At 40.6% G+C, this 26,310-nt stretch overlaps 2 protein-coding genes across 2 annotated transcripts; one reads left to right on the forward strand and one right to left on the reverse strand.

The window, feature by feature from the left end:
* Positions 1–325: 325 nt before the first annotated feature.
* dlst (dihydrolipoamide S-succinyltransferase) lies at positions 326–9,640 on the reverse strand. The gene is made up of 15 exons (XM_061082836.1): positions 9,517–9,640; positions 8,536–8,569; positions 8,387–8,426; positions 7,837–7,898; positions 7,650–7,724; positions 6,578–6,633; positions 5,378–5,486; positions 5,093–5,254; positions 4,822–4,907; positions 4,599–4,696; positions 2,794–2,924; positions 2,295–2,368; positions 2,107–2,190; positions 1,843–2,010; positions 326–1,017 (listed from the first exon to the last, which is right to left on the reverse strand). Exons 1-15 carry the CDS (start codon positions 9,577–9,579, stop codon positions 883–885), a joined length of 1,377 nt encoding a protein of 458 aa, XP_060938819.1. The 5' UTR covers positions 9,580–9,640; the 3' UTR covers positions 326–882.
* A 2,449-nt stretch (positions 9,641–12,089) lies between these two features.
* On the forward strand, positions 12,090–19,742 carry prox2 (prospero homeobox 2). Its single transcript, XM_061083447.1, has 4 exons — positions 12,090–13,643; positions 15,717–15,824; positions 17,215–17,409; positions 19,575–19,742. The coding sequence occupies exons 1-4, from the start codon at positions 12,090–12,092 to the stop codon at positions 19,740–19,742; spliced, it is 2,025 nt and encodes a 674-aa protein (XP_060939430.1).
* The last annotated feature ends 6,568 nt before the right edge of the window (positions 19,743–26,310 follow it).

The raw sequence follows: 26,310 nt of genomic DNA on the forward strand, positions 1-26,310 counted from the left end.
GATATTGGCAATAAATTACATTGTTTATCTATGTGTGTTAAGTCTATGTGTCTAAAGACTCAAGTCAATGGTTAAAAACAAGTCATGTATGATCCTGAACAGATGAAGAGTTAAGAGATAAACCTTAAAATTAAGATTCTAAAATGAATCAGTTGGGAGAACTGCCAATCATCTCTTAATACTGAATTTTGCATAAAGAAATGCTGTTTTCAACAATGTTTGTATATTTAAAATGGATAAACCAGCAATGAATGCCCTGGGTATATTCATATAAATGTATTTACCGAAACTCAGTGAGAGCACAGAAGAAGTCCAAGACGATACCTACAGGTGAGTAATGCAGTTTTTATTGTTTAAAACTTAATTTTTTCTTAAATAGTCTTTCTTACACAGCATTAAAAGATCTTTCCTCGTGTTTGCAAAACAGATGGCATCAATTCTCAGGAGGATTTTGACACTTCTGACATTTTCAGCTAGTGTTTCTTTGTTTAAAGCCCAAATATGCACTCATTGTTCTCTCAACCAAAAATTATGAAATGACACTATGCAGTTTGAAATATATTCATCTCACAATAAGGTGACATTTCATTTAGTTGAATGTAGAAAATGACATATAGCGCACATGTGTAATCGAACATCCTTTTCTTTTTGATCTAGACACCAGCACCACAGAAACCCGACCCTGACATTAACCTCAACAGCACCAACATTATATTCACTGCCAGTCTTACAGAATGTCCATCACACAACCCAACTGATCCTCTCTTCTATATTTAACCAACACAACAATACATCATCTGCAGTTTACGGTAATGTTCATCAGGTGAGAACAGCCACTGTTGTAGGGTGGTTTGTTTGGTTGGGCCTGGAGTTCACAAGGGTTCACATGTCCAGGAGCAGCACCCTGGGGTCCTCCACCACCGACTTGATCTTGCGCAGGAAAGTGACGGCCTCTCTCCCGTCAATCAGACGATGATCGTACGTCAGGGCGACGTACATCATGGGACGGATCTCCACCTGCACAAGGGAAACATCACAGAGACAAATTCCTTATGCTACAGCTGGACATTTCTATTAGCTTCACAAAGACGATAAATAAACAAGCTTGATTTGATATACATCTATTGTACAGCTGAATAATAAGTTAATTATTCAAAGCGAGAAAATAATGAGCAACTATTTGTAAATTAATGATTAATCGATAATGAAAATAAAGCTGCAGGTCTAATCTTTTGTTTATTCTCTCAATGGCAAATTTTCGTGAAAATAAAGATAAGACCCTTCTTCAATATGTCCAACTTGCTGCTTAAATACATCCACATTACCACAAACAGGAACATTTTCTTTGAAAACCTGATTCTCACTTCTAACGTAGCAGCAGTCTTTCCATTTGAATGGAGAAAAGGAATGAGCTGGTTCTTTTCGTCATCACTTTGTTGTCATTATGGTGTCACTACCAGCACCAACAACTTCAGGAGCCTCCTCTGACCCAGGAAATCTCAGTTTCTGAAGACCAGTGAGAATTCTGCTTCTTTTTCCTCTTCTGTTGTTTAAAGAAGTCTCCAATTTCTGCAGCTGGTCCAAAAGTCTCACCATCCCTCAACCTTTCACATTGCAAACTAACTGGTTCAGTTTGATCCAGACAGACTCTTTGGTTGGAACTACATTTTGTTCCATTGGTTCAAACACTTCTTTTGTCAAATTCAGATAAAATGTATCTCTGCTACTTCATTTCCAATCAGTTTTCACCTGAATCTCTATGCGACTATTCTACTTCTAAAAACATTGTGGCTTTTTTTGAACACTATTGCTAGTTAAATGTTTAGCATTGAGGAAACAAACCTTTCCGTTGATTGCCACAGGCCTGTCAAAGATGCCATGCATGCCTAAAATAGCGGACTGTGGTGGGTTGATAATGGGCGTCCCGAACATTGAACCAAACACGCCACCGTTACTGATGGTGAAGGTTCCTCCATCCATGTCCTCAACAGCCAGCTCATTCTTACGAGCCTACAAGACACAATCACACCATCACAATTAGCACTAGTCACATGTTAAGGAAAACCACGAAGAATTAACAGAATATTAAATATTAGGAAATATTACCTTTTCTCCCAACATATTGATGGTTTTCTCAATGTCTGCAAAATTCATTCCCCCCACGTTTCGGATCACAGGGACCACCAGGCCCTGAGAGGGAAGTCACATGATTCAGTTTTCTTTCATTTACATTAGAGACGAGTGGGCTGTCAAACACTTCCACTCAGTGTTACAACATTATCCACTTGTCTTACCTTTGGAGTGGACACAGCCACACTGATGTCGACGTAGTCCCTGTACACAATCTCTTTGGTTGTGTCATCAATTACTGCACACACACAAAGAGCAGAAATATTGTAAACTGGAAGAATACAGATTAAAATAGTTCGTTATCACTTAATTTATCACAAAGATTAATTTCCTTTTATCAAATATAATTTATCTTACGTGCCAGGAACAAGGAACATGAAACCAAATCTAAAACCGATTTTAGATTTTCAAAAGCCAGAGAATAACTAACTAACCTATTTACTGACCTTACACCAGCCTGACCTATTTAGAGAGAGACCCCTCCTGCTTCATTGTGGTCTCTCTAAATAGGTCAGGCTGGTATAAGAGCAGTAAATAAGTTAGTGTTGAGTTTTGAGGTTTGGCAGTGAACGATACCGAAACTTAAAACTATTCACCACACACACTTGCAGTGACCAACATGCAAAGACGACAGCCGAACAGATACCACAAAAAAAGCCATACCAGCGTTGACAGCAGGCTGATCCGCCAGAGCGTAGGCAGAAGCCTTCACAAACGCCGACATGAAGCCCAACTTGATGTTGTGCTTTTTCAGGAAGGCATCTTTGTAAGACGTCCTCATCTCTGAGATGTTGCTGCATGGAAACAGAAAAATATTCAGATCAATTTGCAACTGGCAAAGGTTGAAGCCTATAAGATAGTGGAGTTGCTGCATTTCCAAGAAATTAAGAGAAAAAACAAATGGTGGGTCTAAATCATGGGGTATTTTATGTAGTTATCTCTGGAAAGAAGATTATGTTTTCACCCCTGTGTGTTTGTTGGTTGAGTCGTTTGGACAGATTACCACTAAACTTGGTGTATGGGCAGGAAAGAACCCAATCTCAGAGGACAGATTCAGAATTTGTCCTTCTTTTGAGATAGCCACTTTTTTAAACTTGTATAATATATTAGAATAATTGGATCCTGATTAAATCAGGCATTTTTAGGAGACTAAAATACAAATTTACATATGAGGAATTTGTTGCAGATCCAAATAAAAATCCATATCTAGTGAATTCAAATGTGGATTGATAAGGGGACTGTTATGGTATGTACTCTACAGAGTGCCATTCTAGTTTTTAATTTAACAATAGCTAATTTATTTTATAATTAACTTAAGTTGAGTTGTCTTTCATAGCTGTGGCTGTGATTCACTATCATCCTACAGGCCGATAGAGTGTGCTACATGGAGGTGAAGGGAACTGTTTCAGGAGTAACTTCAATGCTTTTGAATATAGTGACCATTTTAAAGTTGTTTACTAGTTTGTGGTTTTTAAGTGCACAACCCATGACCCTCACTAATAAAGTGAACACAAATTTTAAGCCAAAATAATTAGATATCAAAACTGTAAAATTGTAACCATGTTATGAAAGATAGGCGTCACAAATCTGACAAAATCCGGTAAGCTATCGTGTATGTTTGCTTTCTGATAGATCACGGTGAATTAAAGCTACTGAAATTGGCCAGCTAATCGTTTCACCGTTGGTCATTTTTCTCTTGTATCTCTCTTTTTAATTGTTTGTTTTCCTGTCTCTAACCCTGTTGAAGCTCTAGGATTTCTCCACTAACATAATTAGCCACTCCCAAGACACAGACTCTCCGAGAAAGGAGAGAAGAAGCGATAAAAATCTTCACTTTCTAGGGCCTGTAAATCTTATTGGGCTGTCATAAAAGCCCATATCGGTTGAGGCAGCTCTTCCACTCAGAGCGCAGGTCTCTGTGGGCCCCCGCAGATGCTCCGGCCTCCTGCTCTGACTAGCTCCTTCGGCTCCAGATGAGCCCTAGCCTGGGAAGTCTTCCTCCAGAGCGTCAATGTCAATCCAATTAGGATACATAGAAAACCCTGAATAGCTGAAAGCGGACACCACACATTTGCGGGGAAAAGAAATCCTCAAAGTGTCCTCTTCAGCACAGGGGGCAAGTGCAGACAATAACATTTCCTTGTAAATTAATAAAACCTGTTTTAACAATTCTTATCTTCGTTTTAGATGGCATTACGACCAAATATTTACATTCCAGTGTTTAAAAGGATATCGGGTTTCAAAAAGCTTTTCCGATTGGACAGATTCCAATCTATAACAATTTGTGCAAGTGTTGTTTGAGCCTTGAGCTTGACAGAGATATACCAACACTATATGTGTACTGTATGTATACTATGCTGTTACTGCATGAAACTACACACTATCAAACATGTCTATGGGTAATAGAGCAGATTAGATGCATGTCTGAGGGCTCAATAATGTAGGTTGACCAATTTAGAGTTTCCTACCGCATGTCGACCTCATTAAACGTTGTCAACATAGCACAGGTGTTTTGGGCTTCCTTCAGTCTCTGGGCAATTCTTAGTCTCATGCGGTTCATCTTGACCTTAATCATAAAAAAAATTGAATTAATAGAAATACCAGTCTCAGTAAACAGTTACTCTTACTTTAATGGACCAATAAATAAATAAAAAAGCAATCAGGACCCCCATAGTGATTTTTGCCATTTACCCTGCTCTCTGTCCTGGCTCCTTTAGCTCCGCCCTCTGCTTGGGCCACCGGTGCTGCACGAGCAGCTGTGGGCTTGATGGCTGAAACTTCGAAAAAATAAAAATGAAGAAGCAGTCAGTACCTCTAGATGACAGTTTGGTGAAACTGGTTAAGGCCAGTGTTTACAGAAAGACCAAACAATGATTAACCATGTAAGCTTGAGGTCGAGAGCACAGATGTCAAGCAAAACACTTCTCACATGACACAGACAGTCTGTCTGATGAAAACTAACCTGGTTTGATGTCCATAGCATGTGCTGGCACAGGTGGCACAGGGGGCATAGTTGTGGGAATGGGGCCCACAGCCGAGGGAGCAGGAGGGGGAGGCGCAGCAGCAGAAGGTGGTGGAGGGGCCGCAGCGGCTTTTGGAGCTTCTGCAGCCTTAGGAGCAACGGCTTAGGACACAACGGTGAATGGTTACAACATTAAAATGTCAATAAGTAAATAAATAATTTCATTAATCAGACTATACCATGTTAATATCAAATATTTCAGTACAGCGCCTGGATTATACAGACCTCCTTTTCTAAGCTTGAAAAGAGGAGTTCCCGCCTCGACTTTTTCTCCATCAGGAATCAAAAGCTCCTCAATCACTCCAGCAACAGGAGCGGGAACCTGCACTGAGGTCTGATGACAGGCAAAACAATCAGTTTAAATTAGAAAAGTAAAAATGTACAGGTCATGTCTAAATTTTGGTAACAAATTAATGTATGAATTTAAATGTAAAGAAATCTAAAACTATATTGCCAGGATTTTATGTTTAAGTTGTATATTCAATATCAGAGAAAAGGCAACTAGCCCTTATTATCTCATTCTTGTTGTGTAACATACTCCGTAATAACATGAAATCTGTACACAGGGTTCCTACAGCTTCTTAAGCATTAAACCAGAGGACTTCTCAAAGACTTTCCAGGCACAATTACCACAAATTCGATGGCCTCAACAAAAAAGCATTCAACAAAAATGTGTAACTGATGCTATATTGTTTATCTTGAAATAATGCCAATGATAATAATGCACACTTTGTGCACAATTTCCAACAATGTAAAAATAAAAAAAATCAAGCTGTAATTAAATAATGATTGGTTATTGTAAATAAGATGTAGCTTGTGCATCTTATATTATTGGTTTCAAAAGTAAATGCATAACAATGACGTGATTGTCTAACTTCATATTGATATAAAGACATCATTCCTACCATGTGATCATAAATGACATAGGCTTTAGGTTGTGAAAATAGGAATAAGAGATAACTTGAAAAACTATTTTTTTTAAATATGCAGGATGTCATTTTCTGACTAAATTGGGACTTCATGATGCCACTTATACTTACATATGATACCATAATTTCCATAATTTCATTACCATTATCAAGGCCAAACTAGGATAAACAAGTTATGTACAGTATAATTTCGACGATAAAACCTGGTTAAACACTTGAAGGTTGCTGTTCTTAATACTAATAAGGCATCTTTAAAGTCAAACAACTACAACAAACACAATATTAATACCAGAAAATAAAAGTTGAAATTTGAACTCTTATCTCATTCATCTTTGGTTTTAAACCCAAGCGTCTTCAGTGTATGACAAAAACTAATTTCTGGAGGGGACTAGATGTCTGTTTTCAAAAACTTTCAATGCCTTGATTGAGATCCACAAACTTTCAAGAACTTCAAAGGCCGATGGCAACCCTTTGAATAAGATTTAATAAAACGTACCTTATCCGTCTCAATTTCGCACACCACCTCATCCTCTGCGACTGTGTCTCCAACAGCTGCAGGGGACATAAAAGTGGTTTTAGCATCTCATTACAACCGTCTGTTGACTCTGGTTGTACTATGACCAGTGTTTTATCAGATAAGACTAATGTATGTTATTTATTTTTTATTTTTTTATTGGTTTTCACAATTGAAGATGAAATCTCATACATACAGACGTATATGAAAACATTTCCCCCCCCCACCCCAGGGGACAAACAGAAAAGAAGGAATTAAATAATAATAATTTAAAAATAAAAAAAAATAAATATATATATATATATATATATATATATATATATAGACATCATTGTCATCAATAAAACAAAACAGAACAAAAAAAAAAAAAAAACAGACAAAACATAAGGTGTGTGTGAGAGATCATTCATGTGGTTTTCAGTATTGATAAATGACAATATATACTGTACATGACATATAAGACAAAACTTCACACTTGTTCAAGCAGGTATGTAATAAAAGGTTGCCATATCCTGCTGAAGTTATCAGTAGGACGTCGCAGAGCAAGTCTGATCTTTTCTAGCTTCAAGAGTTGCAGCGTATCTCTGACCCAATGTTTATAGGAGGGCGGAGCAGCCTGTTTCCAATTAAGTAAAATTATTCTTCTCGCTAGGAGGGTGACAAAAGCAATGCGATCAGATTGTGCCCTAGGAAGGTGGTCATCCTCACATTGGATACCAAATATAGCCGTGAGCGGGTTCGGCTCTATTGGCCTTTTAACTATCTTGGATAGGCCATCAAATATAGAGGACCAGTAGCCCGAGAGTCTCGGACAAGACCAGAACGTATGTGCTAATGTTGCAGGTGAAAAATTGCATCTATTACACGAATCATCAATTGTCGGATACATCTTCGCGACTCTAGCCCTAGAAAAGTGCAGTCTGTGTGCTACTTTGAATTGGAGTAGGCCATGTCTGGCACAGATTGATGAGGAGTGTATCCTTGTAAATATATTTGACCATTCAGTATCTGTGATTTGTAAATTCAGATGTTATTTATTTTTTATTTGAGTTACCTTTTTCCCACCTCACGTCCCCTTCTGTGACAGATTCTGCAAAGGCAGGGGTCTTGACTGTGACAACTTCATCCCCTGGAGAGCAAAGACAAGTCAAAGGAAATTAAGTCCTCCACCTCCACACATCCGTTTCTGTGCCTCATATCCGCACAGGTGTAAAAAAAGAGTCACACAGGGTAAAACATACTGTAGGCTACAGATGTCCTGAAGTACTGGATTTGGAAGATGCTGGATCGGGGATCCGATTTTCTGAAAAGAAAAAAATTAAATCAGGCATGAAATGGAAATACTAGAATAAGAATCATTCAATTAAGACAATAATTGGCTGGCTTTTCATTTGGATTGTATGAAGGTAACAAACCATTTCTGATTCATCATTTAATTAACTGTTGGCTGACAGACAGATACTGATAATTAGAGGCTGATACCAATAATAGGGAGTAAAACATACCCTATAACAAAATATATAGAATAAAATTTGGGACAAGATGTTTTTATCAAACCCTAACAACAAATACATTTTATTGAGGTTTGATAGCTTACAGTTTACCCATAAACCTTCAGCCAACAAATGTATTGGTTAGGAACTGATGACAATTGGAAAACAGTCAACAAACTGTCAATAAAACAACTACTTCTTCTTCATCATCATCATCACGTGGTGTGATTATGTGCTTGAAATTTGGCAGTAAATGTCCTTTTCTCAAGAGAAAAGCCAGATGCTTGGATGTACTTACACAGTGTTGTTGAAGGTGACAGAATGGCTTGCTGACAGAGCTGTGGGGGGAAGGACAAGAGAAGCTTATAAATAACTTCTTGCAGCAGGACTTTAAAAAAGCAAAGATTTGGATTAAAGACTTCATGCTTGAACAGTCGGCAAAAATACCTGATGAAGCTCGACGAGCCAACGCATTATTCCCCTGTGAAGAGACAGTCAAATATTAACCTTTGAAATGATTTATCAGTAATGTCTGCAAGAATATGTTTATAAGTTGGTTAAGGAAGACGTGAAGATAAAAACAAGGCTCATAGAGACAATAGTGGACAGATGAGATTATTCATTAGTGACAGTAGTGTCATCAGTAGGTAAAGAAATCAGTGGTGTCGGTTCAAATGTCAGTTCTCAGTATTAGACGATGATGACCTTTGACATTGTCAATACAACTATCTAACAGGTAGCTTGTGGATTCACATAGCAACTGAACCAGCAAATGCACATTCATATATGCATCTGTATGCATGTGTATGTTGTGAATGTGTGAGTCTGTGCAGCTTATTTAAAACCTACATTGCATCTTGTTTACAATTTGACACTTTAAAAAATGATCTCTACAGACTTTTGATTTCACCGAATTATATTTTAAACAATAACAGAGAGTCTAAAAGACAAACTTAACACGCAAGTTGCATAAATGAGCTAAACTGGGGGTCACTTTCTACCATAAACCACAATATGACCTCAGCATGACAGCTAACTGCAGCTAGTTTAGCTTCCCATTCATTTAGCTTGGCGTGGCTAGCATGTTGTTGCTAGCTGGCTAAATGTCACTAGATAAGTTTGCGTCAAGTAAGACGAACATTTCCCGGGGGGGGGGGGGGGTTCTCTGCTTTGGTTGAACCTTTAATATTAGTGTCACAATATGAGACACATTGAACACAAGGTTCCTCCTGTAGCCGTGAACGCGGGCCCCAGCAGGGACCTGTGTGAGGAAGTGTCAAGCTGCCCTTGGCTCGCAATGTTACGGCCTGACCGCGGCCTTCAGCAGCCAGCTGGCTAATGCTAATGCTAACGCTAGCTCTGACACCGGCGGAGGGACGGGAGTTTATCCCGGAGCCTCTAACCCGCGTCGGTCTGCTCGGTGCCTACCTGGCGGAGGGCAGAGAGGGAGCGGCCGAAGTTCCTGGTGAGACACCGGGACTGGGACAACATTGTGGCTGTGTGACAGCAGCCTGTCCGCGGAGAGGAAGCTGCGGGTCGTAGGGACAGGAGACACACGAGGAAGTGGAGTGGGAGAAACCAAGTGCTCCGAGAGGAGGGGGGAGGAGAGGGGGAGGAAGCAGGGTGGTCGGCCCCTGATCTCCTGTGATCTCCTGCTCCTCTATTCCTCTGCTCCTCTGCTCCTCCACACTACAATATACTGGGTGCTCTGCAAATAAAGTATACATACACATGCAGCCAAATATACAGGAAACCTACGGATTACATTCCATATAAAACATTTGAGAGAGGAGAGGAGAGGAGTATAACAATAAATATTATATTGACATGCAATAATATAAAATCCTAGAATAGAATATGGATAATTTCACATTAGATAATGCCTACAAGTAGCTAGATTAAAACATAGAATAGAATAGAATACATTCTAGTAGAATAGAAAATAAAAGAATGGAATAGAATAGTGATATATTTAGATTAGAAAGCATATGCACTATTAAACATACACTGGAATAGAACAGAATTGAATGGAATGGAATAAAATAGATATTAACTGCTAAGTAAAAATTAAAAAAAACAACTTTTGCATCTGACCAAACTAGCCTTTGATAGACCCATTAGCTTTGGTGATGCTGTAGGTGAATAGAGAATAAGACATTTTAAGTTTTCCTTTAGTTTCATTCATAATTCCCTTGTCAGGTTTACTATTGAGATGTATGCTTGTGCTTGTATGTGTGTGTGTGTGTGTGTGTGAACTACTGATCAGTTAGTTGTCCTTTGGGAGCAAATTGTGTTGGATTATATAGTTGTTCTTTTTTTCCCAGACCAAAATTAATGAGGGTATAGAATCACTTGTAATATTAATTCACTCCTCAAAATTGCAACATTATTTCAGTGTTCTTCCAATCCAATGACTGAGTGATCCTACAGATACTTTCCTCTGTCAGATACTTCGCTCCTGCTGAGTCCATATGACCACAGTGTTGGAACATGGCCACGCCCCGGCTCACTTTGATTCATCGTGTGTCTGATGCTCTCCGACCGTCCCCCCCTCAGTGCGCACAGGCCATCCTCCGCTCCGCACCGCGACCCAGCGCAACAGGTAAGATCCCAGCACCGCCACTCTGTGTGTGTCAGTGTGTGTGTGTGTGTGTGTGTGTGAGGAGTGGTCAGACTGCAGCCCTGTGGGAGTGTGACAACGTGTGTGTCTGCAGACCAGCTCATCACTTCACTTTAGTGAGTCTTCATGTCCACTTGGTGATTTGAACCTTTTTACGCGTGCTTCTAGTACAACTGACAGCTTGGTGAGTTTTTGGTGAATGACTTCTCTTATGGACTGTTTAGTGGATGTTTCATGTATCAGTCAAAACTATATTCAGTTTCCTTAATAGAATGACTTAGAGTTTCTTTGTAGTAGAAAAGTACTCTGTGCCTTTATAGTTTCAAATATTAGACTTGCATTTTATCTGTGAATTGTATGTTCTGTTAAGAGTAATGGTAACCATAATAACTGCCGTGTCCGAAAAAACAGGAGATTTAAATGATCTTAAACTTTTCTTGGTCTTTCTGATAGAATGCTCATTTATTAAAGAAACCTAAGTTGGATTTATATAGGTTATATAAATTACTGTCTTCAAATGTAGAAATATTAGATAAGTTGTGCTCCTTGAAAGACTATCTGTTTCACATTTAGAGTCTACATATATAATTTAAAATTAATTGAATTCATTAAATTTGTGTTTTTGTATAAACATTTTTATTCTACAAACATACCGAGAGGGAATTAGTTAGCAGACTAAGTCGATTGATCTTTTACGCTTGGTTTTTCCTGAAGATGAAAGCATGAACACACAGAGCCGTTCCTCGTGTGAGAGCGATGGTTCTGCGGAAATTTACCTGGTTCTTCATCACAGTTGTTCTTTTTTTATTCTTAGAATTAACCCAAGATGACACAATACAAATTGATGCACTCTCTTGTTGCTTAAGATCAATGATGAATGTTTATTTAATTTCTGAACAGAACTGTGGAGCTTGCAAAGTGAAATACACTCATATGTAACGGTAAAACCAGTAAATGGTTGTGGTCAATATAATTTAAGTTTAAGTTAAAAACTAATTTCATGGTTTATGAATAACATCACATAACTACACCTGGTAGTTGTATTTAACAGATGAATTTGATCATTTAAAAAATGTATATACTTTATCTTTTCTTTCCATGCAAAGTATAAAGAGACACGACAGGCTTTTCTCTCAGCTGTTTACTATAATATTATTGTTCAACAGTTGTTTTTTTTTTATAAAAAAGCAATATAGGATAATGACACATAAATGATGAACAACAATTTGTGGCCTTACGTTTTTTAAATCTAATTTTGTAAAATGTGTTGTTCTTTATTATTAATAAACATGTAATGTGGTAAACGTGTCTGTGTTTTCAGATTCCTCCTTTTTTCCTGAACTCACACTCATCACCGTGCGTTGCTGACGCCCCAGTGAGCATGAACCTCAGTCTCCCGGACCAGAGCATGCACAGCTCCAGTGAAGGCTGCATGGACGACGACAAACCTGACGTCATGTTGCCTTGCTTCCGCAGAAACATGTATGACGAGCCCTTGGCCTCATACTCCAACGGCTCCATCATCTCTCAGCTCCTTCGCAAGACAATCCACAGCAAGAGGGCACTGGATGAAAGCCATTTCTACCTTTCGGGCTCCACCGCTGCTGACTCTGGCCAGGAAGACCAGAGCAGCGTCTCCTCTAAGGACAGCACGGTGGAAGCCACCTCCCCCACTGGTCACATCTCCACAGGAACCAGTCTGGACGGTGAGCATCCCATGGCCGACCACCTGCAGGCCAAGAGAGCCAGAGTGGAGAACATCATCAGGGTCATGGCTGGCTCTCCCAACAGCAAGCAGCACGGAGACAGCGAGAGGTCAGATGCAGAGGTCAGAGACACCAGGGAGGCCAGGGACGTCTACAGGGAGAACAAACGCAAACAGAGGTTGCCTCAGCACCAGGAGCACAGTGTGGGAGGACCGGCCAGCAGACGACCTGGGAGCAGCAGTGGTGACAACTGTAACACCAAGGACGAGGAGTGTCACAAGCTGAAGGAGCAGCTCCACAGCATGCAGAGGCTCCTGCGTCAACTCCAGGAGAAGTTCCTTCAAGTTTACAACCGGGACGATCCTGAACATGACGACAGAGAAGACGCAGAAATTGCAGCTGAGCATGACACCCTGGCAGAGAGCACAGAGTCACGCTACAGAAACGCTGAAGATGATTTTGAGAGGAAGGGCAGCAGGATGACAGCAGAGTGTAAGGACCGGATGAAAGCGACCGGTCATCAGGCACAACAGAGAGAAAATCAGAACCTACAAGACGCCCTGAAGCAGGAGCTCTCCCGGGCTGTAAATGAGTGTGTGGACAGGGTGTTCAAGAAGACGTCCTCCCCGGGGCTGGACTTCTCCCCTCAGCCGTGCATGTGCTCGTCTCCGGAGATGCAGATGAGTGTGGGCACAGACAGGAAGAGCCAGCAGGCCAGCTCCACCCATGATCAGCCCCAGTCTGAGGAGGCAGCCGTCAAACCCCGCTCCTTGGAGTACTTCCAAAGCTCTGCAGCTCAAAGCCCACAGGACCAGACAGAGGCTCTGTCCCTGGTGGTCCGCAAGCCGCCAGTGACCCCCATGAGCTCGGTATCCCAAACAGTGAAGAGGCCCTACCCTGTGCACCAGACACCATTTCAGTTCAATTACAGCACCCCGCTGCACGACAGCCAGATCCTGGAGCACCTCCTCAAGTACGGGCCCCATTCCAGCTTTGGGGCTCTGCCCTGCATGCCCCCGTCGATGGACAGGAACTCCCCAGACTCAGTGGACCTGCCCTGGGAAACCCTCACCATGAGGTCCAAGGTGACGTCCAGCCACCTGGGGCACCACCCTCGTTCCTCCAGCCTGGGGACAGTGACGGTCGACAGTCTGTGTCTCCCTCACGTCAAGATCGAGTGCAGTGATCTGCAGAGCATGGCTGAACGAAACCCCTACATGTCCCTCAACATATCCTTTCAGTTGAATGAATGAAACGTTTGTTTTGAAAGTGTCCTTGCCTTTGGAAAAATAAGAAAAAAATACATGCTTGTTTATTTATGTTGTTGAAAAACTTACAATAGTTAGAATGGAACAAGAGCACAAACCTCTAGGACCATCAAGCTGCACCGAATTGTACTTAGTCATTAGCTCCATTAATATGCCAGATAATTTTCAACAAGATCCATGAATTACTCCCTGGGTAAAAATAGTGAAATGTAAAGAAAGTCCTCTATCACACTGTGAAAGAAAGTGAAACAAGTTTTTAAGAATAAAAAATCCAGATATGTACACTGAAAGAACACAAATTTTAGCATTGCATTATAAAACAGCTAAAAATTAATTCATACATTTTATTTTATTTCACACTTTGGCTTAAATTTATAAATAAATTGGCATAAAAACTGAATTCAAAACATCACAATATAAAGAGTTGTAGGCTTTATACTATCTATATTATCTATGCTGTATTTACCTTGTATTTCCTCCCTATATTTCAGCTCTGCTATTTGAACAATGGCTGGTTGAGGTTCATTGCAACATGGCCAGTTCCAGTAACAAACTTCAAGGAGAATTTTATCTTTGATCTCGGTAACCCCACAGAAAATTATAGCATCTTCTTTAATCTGAGCAGAGTAATGACTTTAAGTCTAGAAAAAGACAAATAAAAAGGAATACAAGGCTTTGATAAGAATTGCCAGGAACAAAAGCCAATTTTTCAAAGGCAGAGAAAGCATTGGTTTCTGTTTCAGGAAGCGTCGTTTTTTTCTGACTTGAAAAGGTGCAGGATCTATTTCTCCATCATCAGAGTGATAGGGGTGCATCTAAAAGGTCACATCTGAGTGCCGGTGGAAAACACAAGTGCTTCCCCACCACAACACTTGAGCTCTTGTCTTGAGCATTTGTTGTTGGATACCTTTGTCAGAATGTACATGATTAAAATAGAGTGCAAGATGACTGTGTTTTTACCTCGCAGGAGCATAAAGAAAATCACTCACATGGCAAAGTTGATCAATTCGGAGAAGAAATTTGATCGTTGCTTAGAAAGTTAAATAAGTTATTTTTTTTCTGCTGGAGTCCACAATCAATAGGATCAGAATAATTTCTACATTTGACTGTTCAAAGTAATTGAAATGAATCATTTCTTTAGTTATTGTAAAATCTAAAAACAGATTTCAGTTTTGTGTATCCTCTTGTCGCATGGCATTAGAGAGGAATAAAACGTGGCACCTCTCAGGATTAGCTTTGTCTTTACTGTGCAAAGAGCTCTGCCTCTCTTTGAACAATACCACATAAATCTTTCATTCCAACTTCCTTATTTCAAAGGTAGCGTTCCTTAATAAATGTATGGCGTGGTGACCCGATAAGGAAATATTATGACCTAAGGCGTTGTGATGGACTACAGAGGAAATGCTCCTGAGCTTCTTCATTGCCACAGGGGCAGAACTTGAGAAAGAATCACATGTATTAATATTTACAATAAAGGAAATATATGTTGTTGATCGAATAGTAAATGTGATGTTTTTTTATGCCATTTAAAATTATTTCAAATATACCACAAAACCTATTGGAATATATATATATATATATATATATATATATATATATATATATATATATATATATATATATATATATAAATATATTAAAAGTAACTTTTAACAAAATGTTTGCTGCGTTTTTCTGTAGGAAAAAAATACTAGCATCATTCGTTGTCTTGAAAATCTACTTTATTATATCAACAAATCAACCCCCCCTTTCAAAACATTTCAAACAAGCTGTCTTAACCGGCAGGCATGAAGTGCTCCGCTCTCTAATTAAAAATCCCTAATCTAATTCGTAATTCTGTTTTGCCAATAAGCACATGTTAGGGTCATTATTGACTCCCTGGTTAATGCCGAGCTGTTCTTTAGCGAAATTCAATTTAGCCGAAGATTGAGGCAACACAATACTCTGCTCTGCTATCACTTTGCACCGAACTGTATGCTGTGTGTTATATTTAATTGTCTGGGGTGTTTTTTTGGCCTTAACGTAAATGTGAACATCCAGGAGGGTCTCACCCCGAGCCATCTGAAGAAGGCAAAGCTCATGTTCTTCTACACCCGCTACCCCAGCTCCAACGTGCTGAAAACCTTCTTCCCTGATGTCAAGGTAATTACATTTTTCTACATTTAAAAAAAAAAAATGAAAAAAAAAAGAACTTTTTATTTAACATGTAAAACAAAGCAGCCCATGTGTTTGTCCTGCGTTTCGCTCCCCGGTGTCTACTTGTCAGTGTGTGTTTGGGACAGAAAAATCAGCAGTGTGTCGGAGGAGAGAAACAAAAACGCAGAGGGTTTAAATAACAAAGCCACTGAGCTGCTAGTATGTCCTGGGGGCAGAGGGAGATACAGGGGCATTCTCTCTTTAAAAAAAGCCACTCCAGTCAGCAAATGGAGTGACAAAGGACTCTGTAGGAAAGGCATTGCTATTGAGTGTCAACAGAGAGTTGGTATTAGAGACTTGTGCGGCTGCAACCAGGCGGCGGGGAGCTGGCCCTAAACACAACATCCTGTGTGTTTTGGCCTTGGTCTCGTGTCATGCCTCCTTTTCTGTCTCCTCTTTTTTTTGTCTTCTCTCTTGTCTCCTTATCTGCATCCTGTTGTTAGCTCTTCTCATTCATCCTATTCATCCCTCGTTTCTTTTATTTTTTCCCTATTTGTAGCACAAGCTCCCACTCGACTCTCCTGCCATGTTTCCCTCAATATTCTCCAAATACCTTTCCACTTTCTCTCTACCTCTCCTCTCCTCTCTTTTCTCCTGGATCTCCAAGCCAGTTCAGGGGCCCCCCTGCCCCGCAATCTGCTCTGACCCCCGGGGTCAGGGGGGGGAGGATGCTGCAGCCCTGCGAACGTCTCCACCTTGCTTACAATCCTGTGGTGGGAAGTAGCACTGGACAAAAGAGCACCTAATCCCAGTGTCTGATTCCATCCTATCAGCCCGAGTCAATGAGAGGGAAGCTTCCTTCTGTCCTTATGCCGCCGCTCTCTCACCCACCACACCAGAGAGAAGAAGCGTCTTTGATGCTTGCCCAGCCCTAAGGCATTTTTTTCCTTCTTTCTGGATGATGAGATAGAATAACAAGACTAATGTCAAGACTGAGTTTAGAAACACACAGCCCCGACAGATGTTTTTTCATCCTGCACATTGGTGGGAAAGGATCAGAGCAATTAATGTTGCGTGGAGTGACAGACCATTAGGTGGCATTTTGCCTTGAAGGTACAGGTTTACAGTCAATTATGGAAAAGGTTTCTCAAGCCAGCGCATCAGAAGGTAATTTAATTTTAAACGAATAGGATGGAGAATAGTATTTTAATCATAATTAAATAATTCTTGCATTGCATATTTCAAAATTAGTTCTTCAATTTTAGGGACTTCTTTGCAGGGAGGTCGAAGGTCGAGCCTCGCCTAAAGGAGACGCTGGCTGCACAGATGTTGTCGGAGCAAGGCTGCAGTTTTGTAAGCGCTGTGACATGTAATATTATTTTCTCTCCGTCTCTAGTTCAACCGCTGCATCACCTCTCAGCTGATCAAGTGGTTCAGCAACTTCCGGGAGTTCTACTACATCCAGATGGAGAAGTTCGCCCGCCAGTGCATCGTCGACGGCATCAGCGAGGTCAAAGACATCACAGTTAGCAGGGACTCGGAGCTGTTCCGGGCACTGAACATGCACTACAACAAAGCCAATGACTTCCATGTAAGTGTCTTATTAGTCATTTGTCTCTCATGGTCCACTCTGTAGTGTTTGATCAATACAAAGTTGATTTTGTTGAAGAGGTTTTTGATCTTAACAGATAAACAAGGTTTACTCAAAATAGAAGATTATAGCTTCAGTTCTCTACTACTCTAGACCAGAACCAACATCTTAAAGTAAATATTCAACATTTTGTAAAATATGGCTGTGATGAGAAGAGTCAGCCAATAGTCTGCAGCCATTTAGCTTAGCTTAGCACAAAGTCTGGAAAAAAAGTCTAGCAACAAAAGACATACTGCTAAGATCTCTAATTGAAATAATATCTTGTGCACATATAAACTTAAAAGTACATTTTCAGTCTTATTAGACTACCTCTTGGCTCTGACCAATTGCTGGACAACCAGCAGGATCTAAGAAATAGTCCAACACCTCACCTGTCTATGGTCTTGCTAGATGTTTCCACCTGTATCCAGTCATTATGCTAATCTCAGCTAATTGGCTGAGGATGGTAGCCTAATATTTATCCTCCACCAGGAAGCCAACAAGCACATTTCCCGAAATGCCGAACTATTCATTTTAAAGCATTAGTGTTGACGCATTCGTCCCATCAGTTACTAAGCTGTTAAAGTATGTCAGAGTTCTTGTCAGCATGTGCTGCGGTCACGTATGTCTGTGTGCTGACCTGTGTGTCAGTGCTGCACCTGGGGCTGGCCAGCCTTTACAGCCTTTATATAAACTCCAGAGTGATGCTTTATCAAACTGTGGGAAGAGGAAGCCGCAAAATCCCACTAAAACAACTCAGGATTAGAGGACCAGCACGCCTGAGCGAGGCTGAGATTGCTACTGATGCGGAATGCTGAGAAAGACGCTGCGGATTCCGAGGGAGAAGGCCGTTCGGTGGGAAAGGGACGAGACCGTTTTCTTTACCTTGGGACCAAGACATTCCTTTCCCAGGGATGCTTTTGTGTCAGGAGATGAGGGGAAAGAAAAATAACTTATGCCAACAACTGTAGTACGAACCAGCCAGTGGATGGGAAACCAGGGCTGCAGGACGTTTTTTTCTCCCAGCATCCCTTGCATCTATTCACTCGCTGGTGTGTTATTATGAATCCTGCTGACCGATATGGACAGCTCCTAGATTCTTACCCTGACTTCAACCACACCTAACCCCAACCCAGATTCGAACCCTATCCAACTAAAAAATGTATTCAAAACCTTATTAGAAAAATCCTAATAAGACTTTACTTTACTTAAAATTGTAAACATTACTCTTTTTCCAAACTTAATTCAGATTGATGTGATCATAAAATAGGATTTACCTGGACACATCCTGAGGCCTGATCAACCCGAGCAGGGCTTTCCTCAAATGAGGGTGTATATGTTGGCCGAAACACTTGATGATCCCAGGGTCCACTTCTGACGATGTGTCCTAAAATATTAGAAAAATAATAACTACTTATTAAAGGATCTAGAAATTGAACAAACACGGAAACAATCAAGAAAGGTATTTTCAAATGTATACAAATCAAAACATTTAAGGAGCCGAGCAAAAATAGTATTAACCCAAACCAGCGAGGCTAATGGCTAATGTGAGAATGGAGAGCTTGGCTTGTGTCAGCCAATGCTACCGATTTCAACGGCCCAGTCGACGGATGTGGTGGTGGTGGGTGGGGGCGGGGTCATCGAGATCTTTTAGTTTAATACTTCTCAACCCTAAACCCTACCCCAAAACCTATTCAACCACAATAATCTTTACATTTTTAACCAAAATCACTTCAATCCTCAGCTTCTTCCCATTTTCCCAATGGATCCATGATCATGCTTTGTTGACTTCTCCCTCACAGTGAACCCCAGGGAAGAAAGAGCTCACCAGCAGTTATTCCGACGTCAAGAAAACAAGACTGGCTAATCAAAGAGGCCTATAATTGAAAGTTAATGACTGCTGCATTGCATTTATTGTATGTGTGCAGAGAACAAAGAGATCCGCTCCCTTTCATCACTTTGAGTGTTTGAAGAATTGCGCTACAGGTCTTCATTTCATATATTATTGTCTTTGAGAAAGCCGAAGATAGATGGCTTCACTTTGTGTGTAGCAAGTGATCTTTTTTCTGATAGAATAATGTTCTAGCTTGATTGACTTCCATTAAAAAAAAAATTCTGTTTTCCAGGTTCCAGACAGATTCCTGGAGGTTTCTGAGATCACCCTGCACGAGTTTTACAGCGCCATCTCCGCCGCCAAAGATTCGGACCCCTCGTGGAAGAAGGCTATTTACAAGGTGATCTGCAAACTGGACAGCGATGTCCCCGATGAGTTCAAGACATCTTCCTATTTATAGGCATAAAGTGCAGAAATGTACAGGTGAAGGAATTCGGCAAGTTTTGAAGTTAGTCCCTTGACAGTATTATTTTGTTGTAGTGCATTTTAGTGAAGTGAAATGTAGATGTTAAAGAAATGATTATTTTGTTGATCTGTAAAAAAAGAAAAAAATTATTCATAGTCTGAAATGTTGTTGTTTTACTTTTATCAATACACAGGTATTGATTAAAATTAATGCTCCTGTGGTTTACACTATTGTTTAGTATTTCCTCTAATAATCTGCCTCAACACATTTAGAGAGTTATTGATTTTGTGGGTGTGTAAAATTGTTTACAACAGTGTAATCATTTGTAGTGTGGCCTTATTTAATGGAGCTGGAAGAGAGGGTTTTTTTTTGGAAATTATCGACGGTATTAGACTTTGTTTTCATTCTTTCTTAGGTGTTTGTGTGTTGTGTAAATGTACAAGCGCTGCTGTTGTATGTTGCATAATATTCTATGAATTTGTTGTAAACTATGAGCTTGACGGAATGTGCATGTGAGAATAATGCAAGTGACTGTCATGAGTTTTACTATCATGTATAAAAGTCGTGTAAAGAACAATCATTTTCAGATATTTCAGTCATTAACATTGTACTGGACGATTATTGAAATTAAAGATGCACTAAATTATAATATAAAATACATGTATTTGGTGTGTTATGGTCTTTCTTGGCAAAAACAACGACATGAGGATATTTTAAAAGCGTTTATAAGAAACAATATACTGCAGGTAAATGCTTTATCTCTGGTTGTAAATGTTATACTCTCCTGTGGAAACAGTGCGTCCCAGTGCTGAGCCCCTAAGGTGCCTCTAATCCACGTCCAGCAGCCAGCTGGTAAACTATGCCGTCCTCTTTGTTCACTGAAGCCAATTCAAGTCAACTTTCTAAGGCCTGCATTCATTGTGTGGCTGTTGCGGATGCGGACAACTGCCATGTCTTAAAAACAGCCACAATGCATTCCCTCCTAATGACTAATGCCCGAGGTGACCTCATATCGCAGTTGTGCCATCGAAGCAAAATTCCACAAACCCACTGGTTCTTTCTTCCAGGCACCCGCTCAGAGCAAGCCTATCGCTATCACACGCACATATGAACTCGCAAGTTTGGTGATGTCAGAAAAATCACAGATGAGAAGCTTCTGATGCCTTAAACCAGACAATATAAGCAGTGGATTAAATGTGATGAATCAAATCCAACTGTCAATTGTGTATTTCACCTTGAATAAACATAAAGGTAAAACAGTAAATCATCGGCATATAATCACATTTTCAGTACTATTATTTTGGGTTTACAGGTCATTTTACTCCTGAAACTTTAAAACAATTCTTCCAATGTTCCTTTAAAATAAGATTAATACTATAAATGTACTGTGCACAACAGCATGTACCACTTATAATAAACGTTCTGTTTCCTGTCACTGTGCGAGATGACATTGTCAGTGCCCAAAACCAAACATTTAATTGGAAAACCTGTTAGGCACCCAAGCACCAATTACATCAGAAATGATAACATTAAGGAAATTAAAACATTAGTTGGATTGGATGATGACAAAGACTGGAGACAATAAACCTCACTAATCTTTTAATAGACATTTCTTTCCAATTAGATCAGTCTCCTTCAGTAAATTGATTTACATTCTCGACTCAATTAAAAATGCCTCTGGTTGAGCCAAAGTGCTTCGTTCAAATTAATTTGTTGTGACATTTTCTGAACAAGACTTGGTCACCTCTGATAAAATGAAAGAAAACAAAGAAAATACCTCCAGGTGTTTCACCGCCTCTGGCTGACACGGCTTCAACTTCAACAGTGCAACGTGAAATTATGTTCTGCATTAGAGAGTCTCCGATAAAACAAAGCATGCTTTGTAATTAATATGAAATGGAAAGTAAAAAGGCAACGAGATGTGATAAAATAAAATACAAACACACTGTTTGATAAGATTTTCTGCCACTTAAAAATGTGCCTTTATACAAATACTGATGTTTGGAGGCTGTTGTTTTATCAGTTTTGCAGAGAAAGAGATAAATAAAGAGAATTTGCACCAAACAGAGTCAATTCAAGAGATGGACAAAGCTGATCTCAGAAGAAGAGCAACAGCATCATCTAGTGAATCTCTGATGAAATGCACACAACTCAGTTTTCCTCAGAGACATCGGATCTGACCAAACCTTTGTGAGATTATTTGGTGTCTATAGTGTGTGTAAATTGTTTTTTTACATTTCTTATTTAGAATTAAATCGATAATATAAATCAATGTTTGAAGCCATTAAAAATGTACTATTAGAATTTGCTGTGAACAAAACTCTCCACACAGGGGTGCACTTTTCACTGTACTGAACTGTTGTTGGGGGGATACTTCTTAACTGCTTAACAGCAAAGACTCCAGGGAGGTGGACGCTGTGAAATCTCATCATCATCGTGTTTTATACGTTTGAGAGGAAGGAGAGAACAGCCAATTGTGCACAGTGTCAGTATGTGTGTGTGTGTGGTATACGGATAATGAAAAAATTGCTGTCTCCTTAGCAGGGTCCTGGAGAGACAAAAGCAGGATCAGAAACCCCTGAGCTGGAGAGGGAGCTGTGGGACTGGGGGGGGCACAGGGACAGCCTCCGTTTAATCTCATGCTCGTAGATACAGACGTTTCTCCAGGCTTATTCTGTGAGGGCGCTGGGAGCAAGTGGGAGTGCAACTTGAGAATGGAGGCCGCTGACTTTAGGCTGCCCTTCAGACAACCACTTCTTAGTGTAGTTTGGTGTGATCACCAGTAAATCTTTATTAATTTTAATTGGAGCCCCCATTTAAAAGAGCAATTAAAGCGGATTAATCGAGCCCATCCCGTATAATGTCTTCTGTTAATTAGTTTGTCAGCACTGTTTTAATATCGCTTAATGACTTCATATTTCAGGGATGACATTAAAGGGATGCTGAAGGAAAAGAAATGGCCTTATCACAATGCGCTGCTTTAATGGGAGATGTCCCCCGCCAGCGGGCAAGGTCAGGCCTGGGGCCGCCGGGGAGGAAGAGGCTTCAGGGTGGCACCGAAGCAGCCACCTCTAGGGATATGCTGCCTCACACACACACACACACACACACATACACCACCACACAGTCAGTTTCACACAGTCCCTCTCATTCACTCTCATACAGACCTTTGATGAAAGGGGATAAATGGAAAGCCGTGGTTGTTGGCTAGATTCTATTATACTCGAGTCAAGATGTTTATTGGACTAAAAATTGAAAACACAGATATTTGATGGTAAAATGGGTGGGTGAGGTAGTTGAGTTGAACTACTGTTGTTGTTGTTACTATTAAAAGAAGGAGAACAATTAGAAGTTTTTTTTCATTTTTTTCCTTTCTGAACAAAGTTCCAAATTGCTTCACAGAGGATAAACAAGTATAAATTGAGATAAAATTAAGAAAACAACAGATACAGATAAAAGTTTTTTAAATTATGTTTTAAGAAGTGATTTAAAAGCCTTAGCAAATCTAGCATTACTAGTGACCAGTCGGGCCCTGGGACCTTCCAGAAGACCATTATCTGCTGATCAAACATGACGTGCAGGCTCAGCGAGTCAGTGAATCCTTGATATATATTGTGTAAAGCTTTAAAATTCTTCAATAAAATCTTAAATCAATGTGAAAAGAAATGGGGTGCCAATGCATCGAGTCTGATTAATAAACATAGGGCACTACAGATGTCTAGCTGGGGAAAGTTAAAGACATGGACAACCCTGTGTAAGAACTCCAATGTTAACAAGGATTTAATCTTTGAAATTGATATGATTTGGAAAAACAGGTTTCAACAACCGTCTTTACTTGGTCCTTACAATATAGGCCAGAATCCAACAAAATAACTCTAAGGCATAGCTGTTTACTCATTCCACATCTACATTGGAGGGAAGAGAAGAAGATGATGTAAACTCTCAAGTCGAACTCCCAGAATTTTTTAATGCAATCAGATTGCGCAGCAGGAAATCAACAGGAAGTCACCTTCTTTGAGTCTTGTTGATCTTCACTTCTTCACTGATTGACTTCTAACCCTAACCCTTCAGAGGTTACTTTCTCTTGTGTATCTTCCCTATAATACAGGGGCGGGGCCAGGTGGGGGCATTGACCCCAGCTGAAAGTCCTGAAGTGCTCCTGTCCAGTCAGTCATCTTTTTTTTAACTTGTCCCTTACTAACAACAACACCAATTTGTATTTTCCAAACTTTGTGCTTGAACATGAAACAGTTTTCAAAATATATTTAATGATCTGTGGCTTTGCTAAGTTATAGAACTATGAGTAAACAAGGAATGACTTGAATGTTTACCTTACTGAATGTGGAACAGTGCACGGATGCTAGACATATAATTGGCCCCTTTGTGTAAATCATGGCCCCCTTATGGCCCCTGATTTAGAAAAATCCTAGATCCACCACTGCTTTAATTTACTCTTTTATAAGTTCAATATTTAAATATGCACAGTAAAAACCTGCTGACTTCTCTTCATTTCATGATGCATGCATAGGCCGATATGATTCCACTTGTCATATGCTGCATATTTTTAATCATTACTTGTTAATAAAAACCCTTAGAGATTTAACAGAATCACTTAAAAGCTGAAGATGCTCCTCTGGTGGACACAAAGTTCAGAGATGTGCTTCACTGTATCGGTTACACGATGCATTTACATGAGCCTGTGATGCTCCCTCACAGTGACACTGAGCCAAAGGTGGCCAGGCAGCAAGAAGTTGATAAAAACCAACAGCACATCCTCCTTATTGCAGCCGTGGCTGGCGTGCATCCCTGCTAATTTGAGTGTGCCCTCGCACCTCCACTCTCCTCAGCAGATTCATAAATCTCATTCCCATTATCCCGCTAATTAGCCGGGATTACAGGAGCATGTAATGCCCCCGCTTCCCAATAGATTGATTGGAGGACGGTCTCTTTGTTTTGAAATCACTTCCTGATTGATGTACAGAGCCCTAGTTTGCAATTGTAATGGCCCAGATGTTAACAATCAAATGCGTTTCCGCTCCAGGAAGTAACAGTCTGTCATGGAAGAGGAGCTAGCCGAGCGTGTAACGACACATCACAGGAGTGTGGGGAAGGAGGGACTGCAGAGGAGGGGATGGAGGGATGGAGTGGAGGGGGTTAGGTACTGGAGCCCTGTCTTGGCTTGCTGCTGAGAAAGGGCATCGTGTCCATGCCCATCTCTCCATGTCAGCTCTGTGTGCTTGGAAGCTTGTGCAGAAGAAGAGAAACGGTCACGTTGGCTTTTCTGATGTTGTTATTGTTCTTAATTGTTTGAATTGGCTCCTTGTTAATTTCCTTCCCATTCATGACTGTAATTAAAGACGTCCATATTAAAAGATCCAGATAAACTGGTTATAGGCTACAAGAGGTACAGAGTCCTTCATCAGCACATTAGTCTTGACAATGTCATCATCAGTGCCAGTTTGCATGGCCCCCCACTCTGAAAGCAAACCCCTCTGCCAACAGTAGAGGGCACTATTGTCTAACCAAACCGACCCCTCCGCTTCCCTCCTCATTCCCTTCTTTTTTCTTACCCTTCAGCGATAAATCACTTTCCCGGATAGTTAATGGATATAGAAGCAGATCATGAGTGAGCTATCTGTGGGGCGATAATTTAAGTGAAGATCCCCGCAATGATTGCAGTGAAAGGTTATTTATTTCAACAATAATGCAGGACACAAAGGGGGGGAAATCTGGGCAAGATTACCAGCTAGGGTACGCTAGAGTGCTCATCTCCAATGGAGCAGCGTGTAAATTGGGTTCACTTTCCCCAATGAAAATACAGACTGCAGTTTATTTTCAACTTTATGCACATGGAAGGCTGAGCTTTCCTCTCAAGGGTGGCTGGGGACTTAGAGATGGCTGTGCATGTGAGGGGAGGGTGGGTTTAGACCTTGACAAATGCCCCTTTTGTCCCTGAGTCTCTGGAAGGCTGAACTATTGAGGTATGATCCCCCATCTACCAGATTCCCACTCTCCTCTAATTAAAAAGCATGATGACAATAAGGAAATGGTCGAAAGCACGTTGGCCTGAATAATGGACAAAAAAAAGCACAGGTTTCTACATAGAGGGTAAAAATCGGTGGGTATCTGCCCTTGTGTGCTTCGCTACTTGGGTGTGTGTGTGTTTGCGTGCATGTGTGTCGTGTACACAGTGATGCCGGGTGCTATCGATTGACCGTGCCGGTGGAGAACCACAGGGCACTGAAGCCCGAGCCACAGACACTCCAGTTCTCTACTCAAGCAGAAAAATGCATGATTAGGGCCCAACTGACATGTCTGAAAAGTCCTGGAGAGGAAATGGCTCCATATGCTGCCCCATGTGGTCACAGCGTCCTCAAACTGCGGCACCGCTCGCTGTCTGGTTCTGCATCGCTCCCAGTTGCCTCTAATCATCGGGGTCGACAAACAACGCCGCCGGTAAACACACGCCACAGCAGAGCAAAGGAACTTAAAAGCCGCAGCATGCGACGCTCAGCACACTTGGGTATACAATGTATACTTTTACATGTCTGTCATGCTCCAG

Source organism: Limanda limanda, chromosome 12 (assembly GCF_963576545.1).
Source record: "Limanda limanda chromosome 12, fLimLim1.1, whole genome shotgun sequence".
NCBI lineage: Eukaryota > Metazoa > Chordata > Actinopteri > Pleuronectiformes > Pleuronectidae > Limanda > Limanda limanda.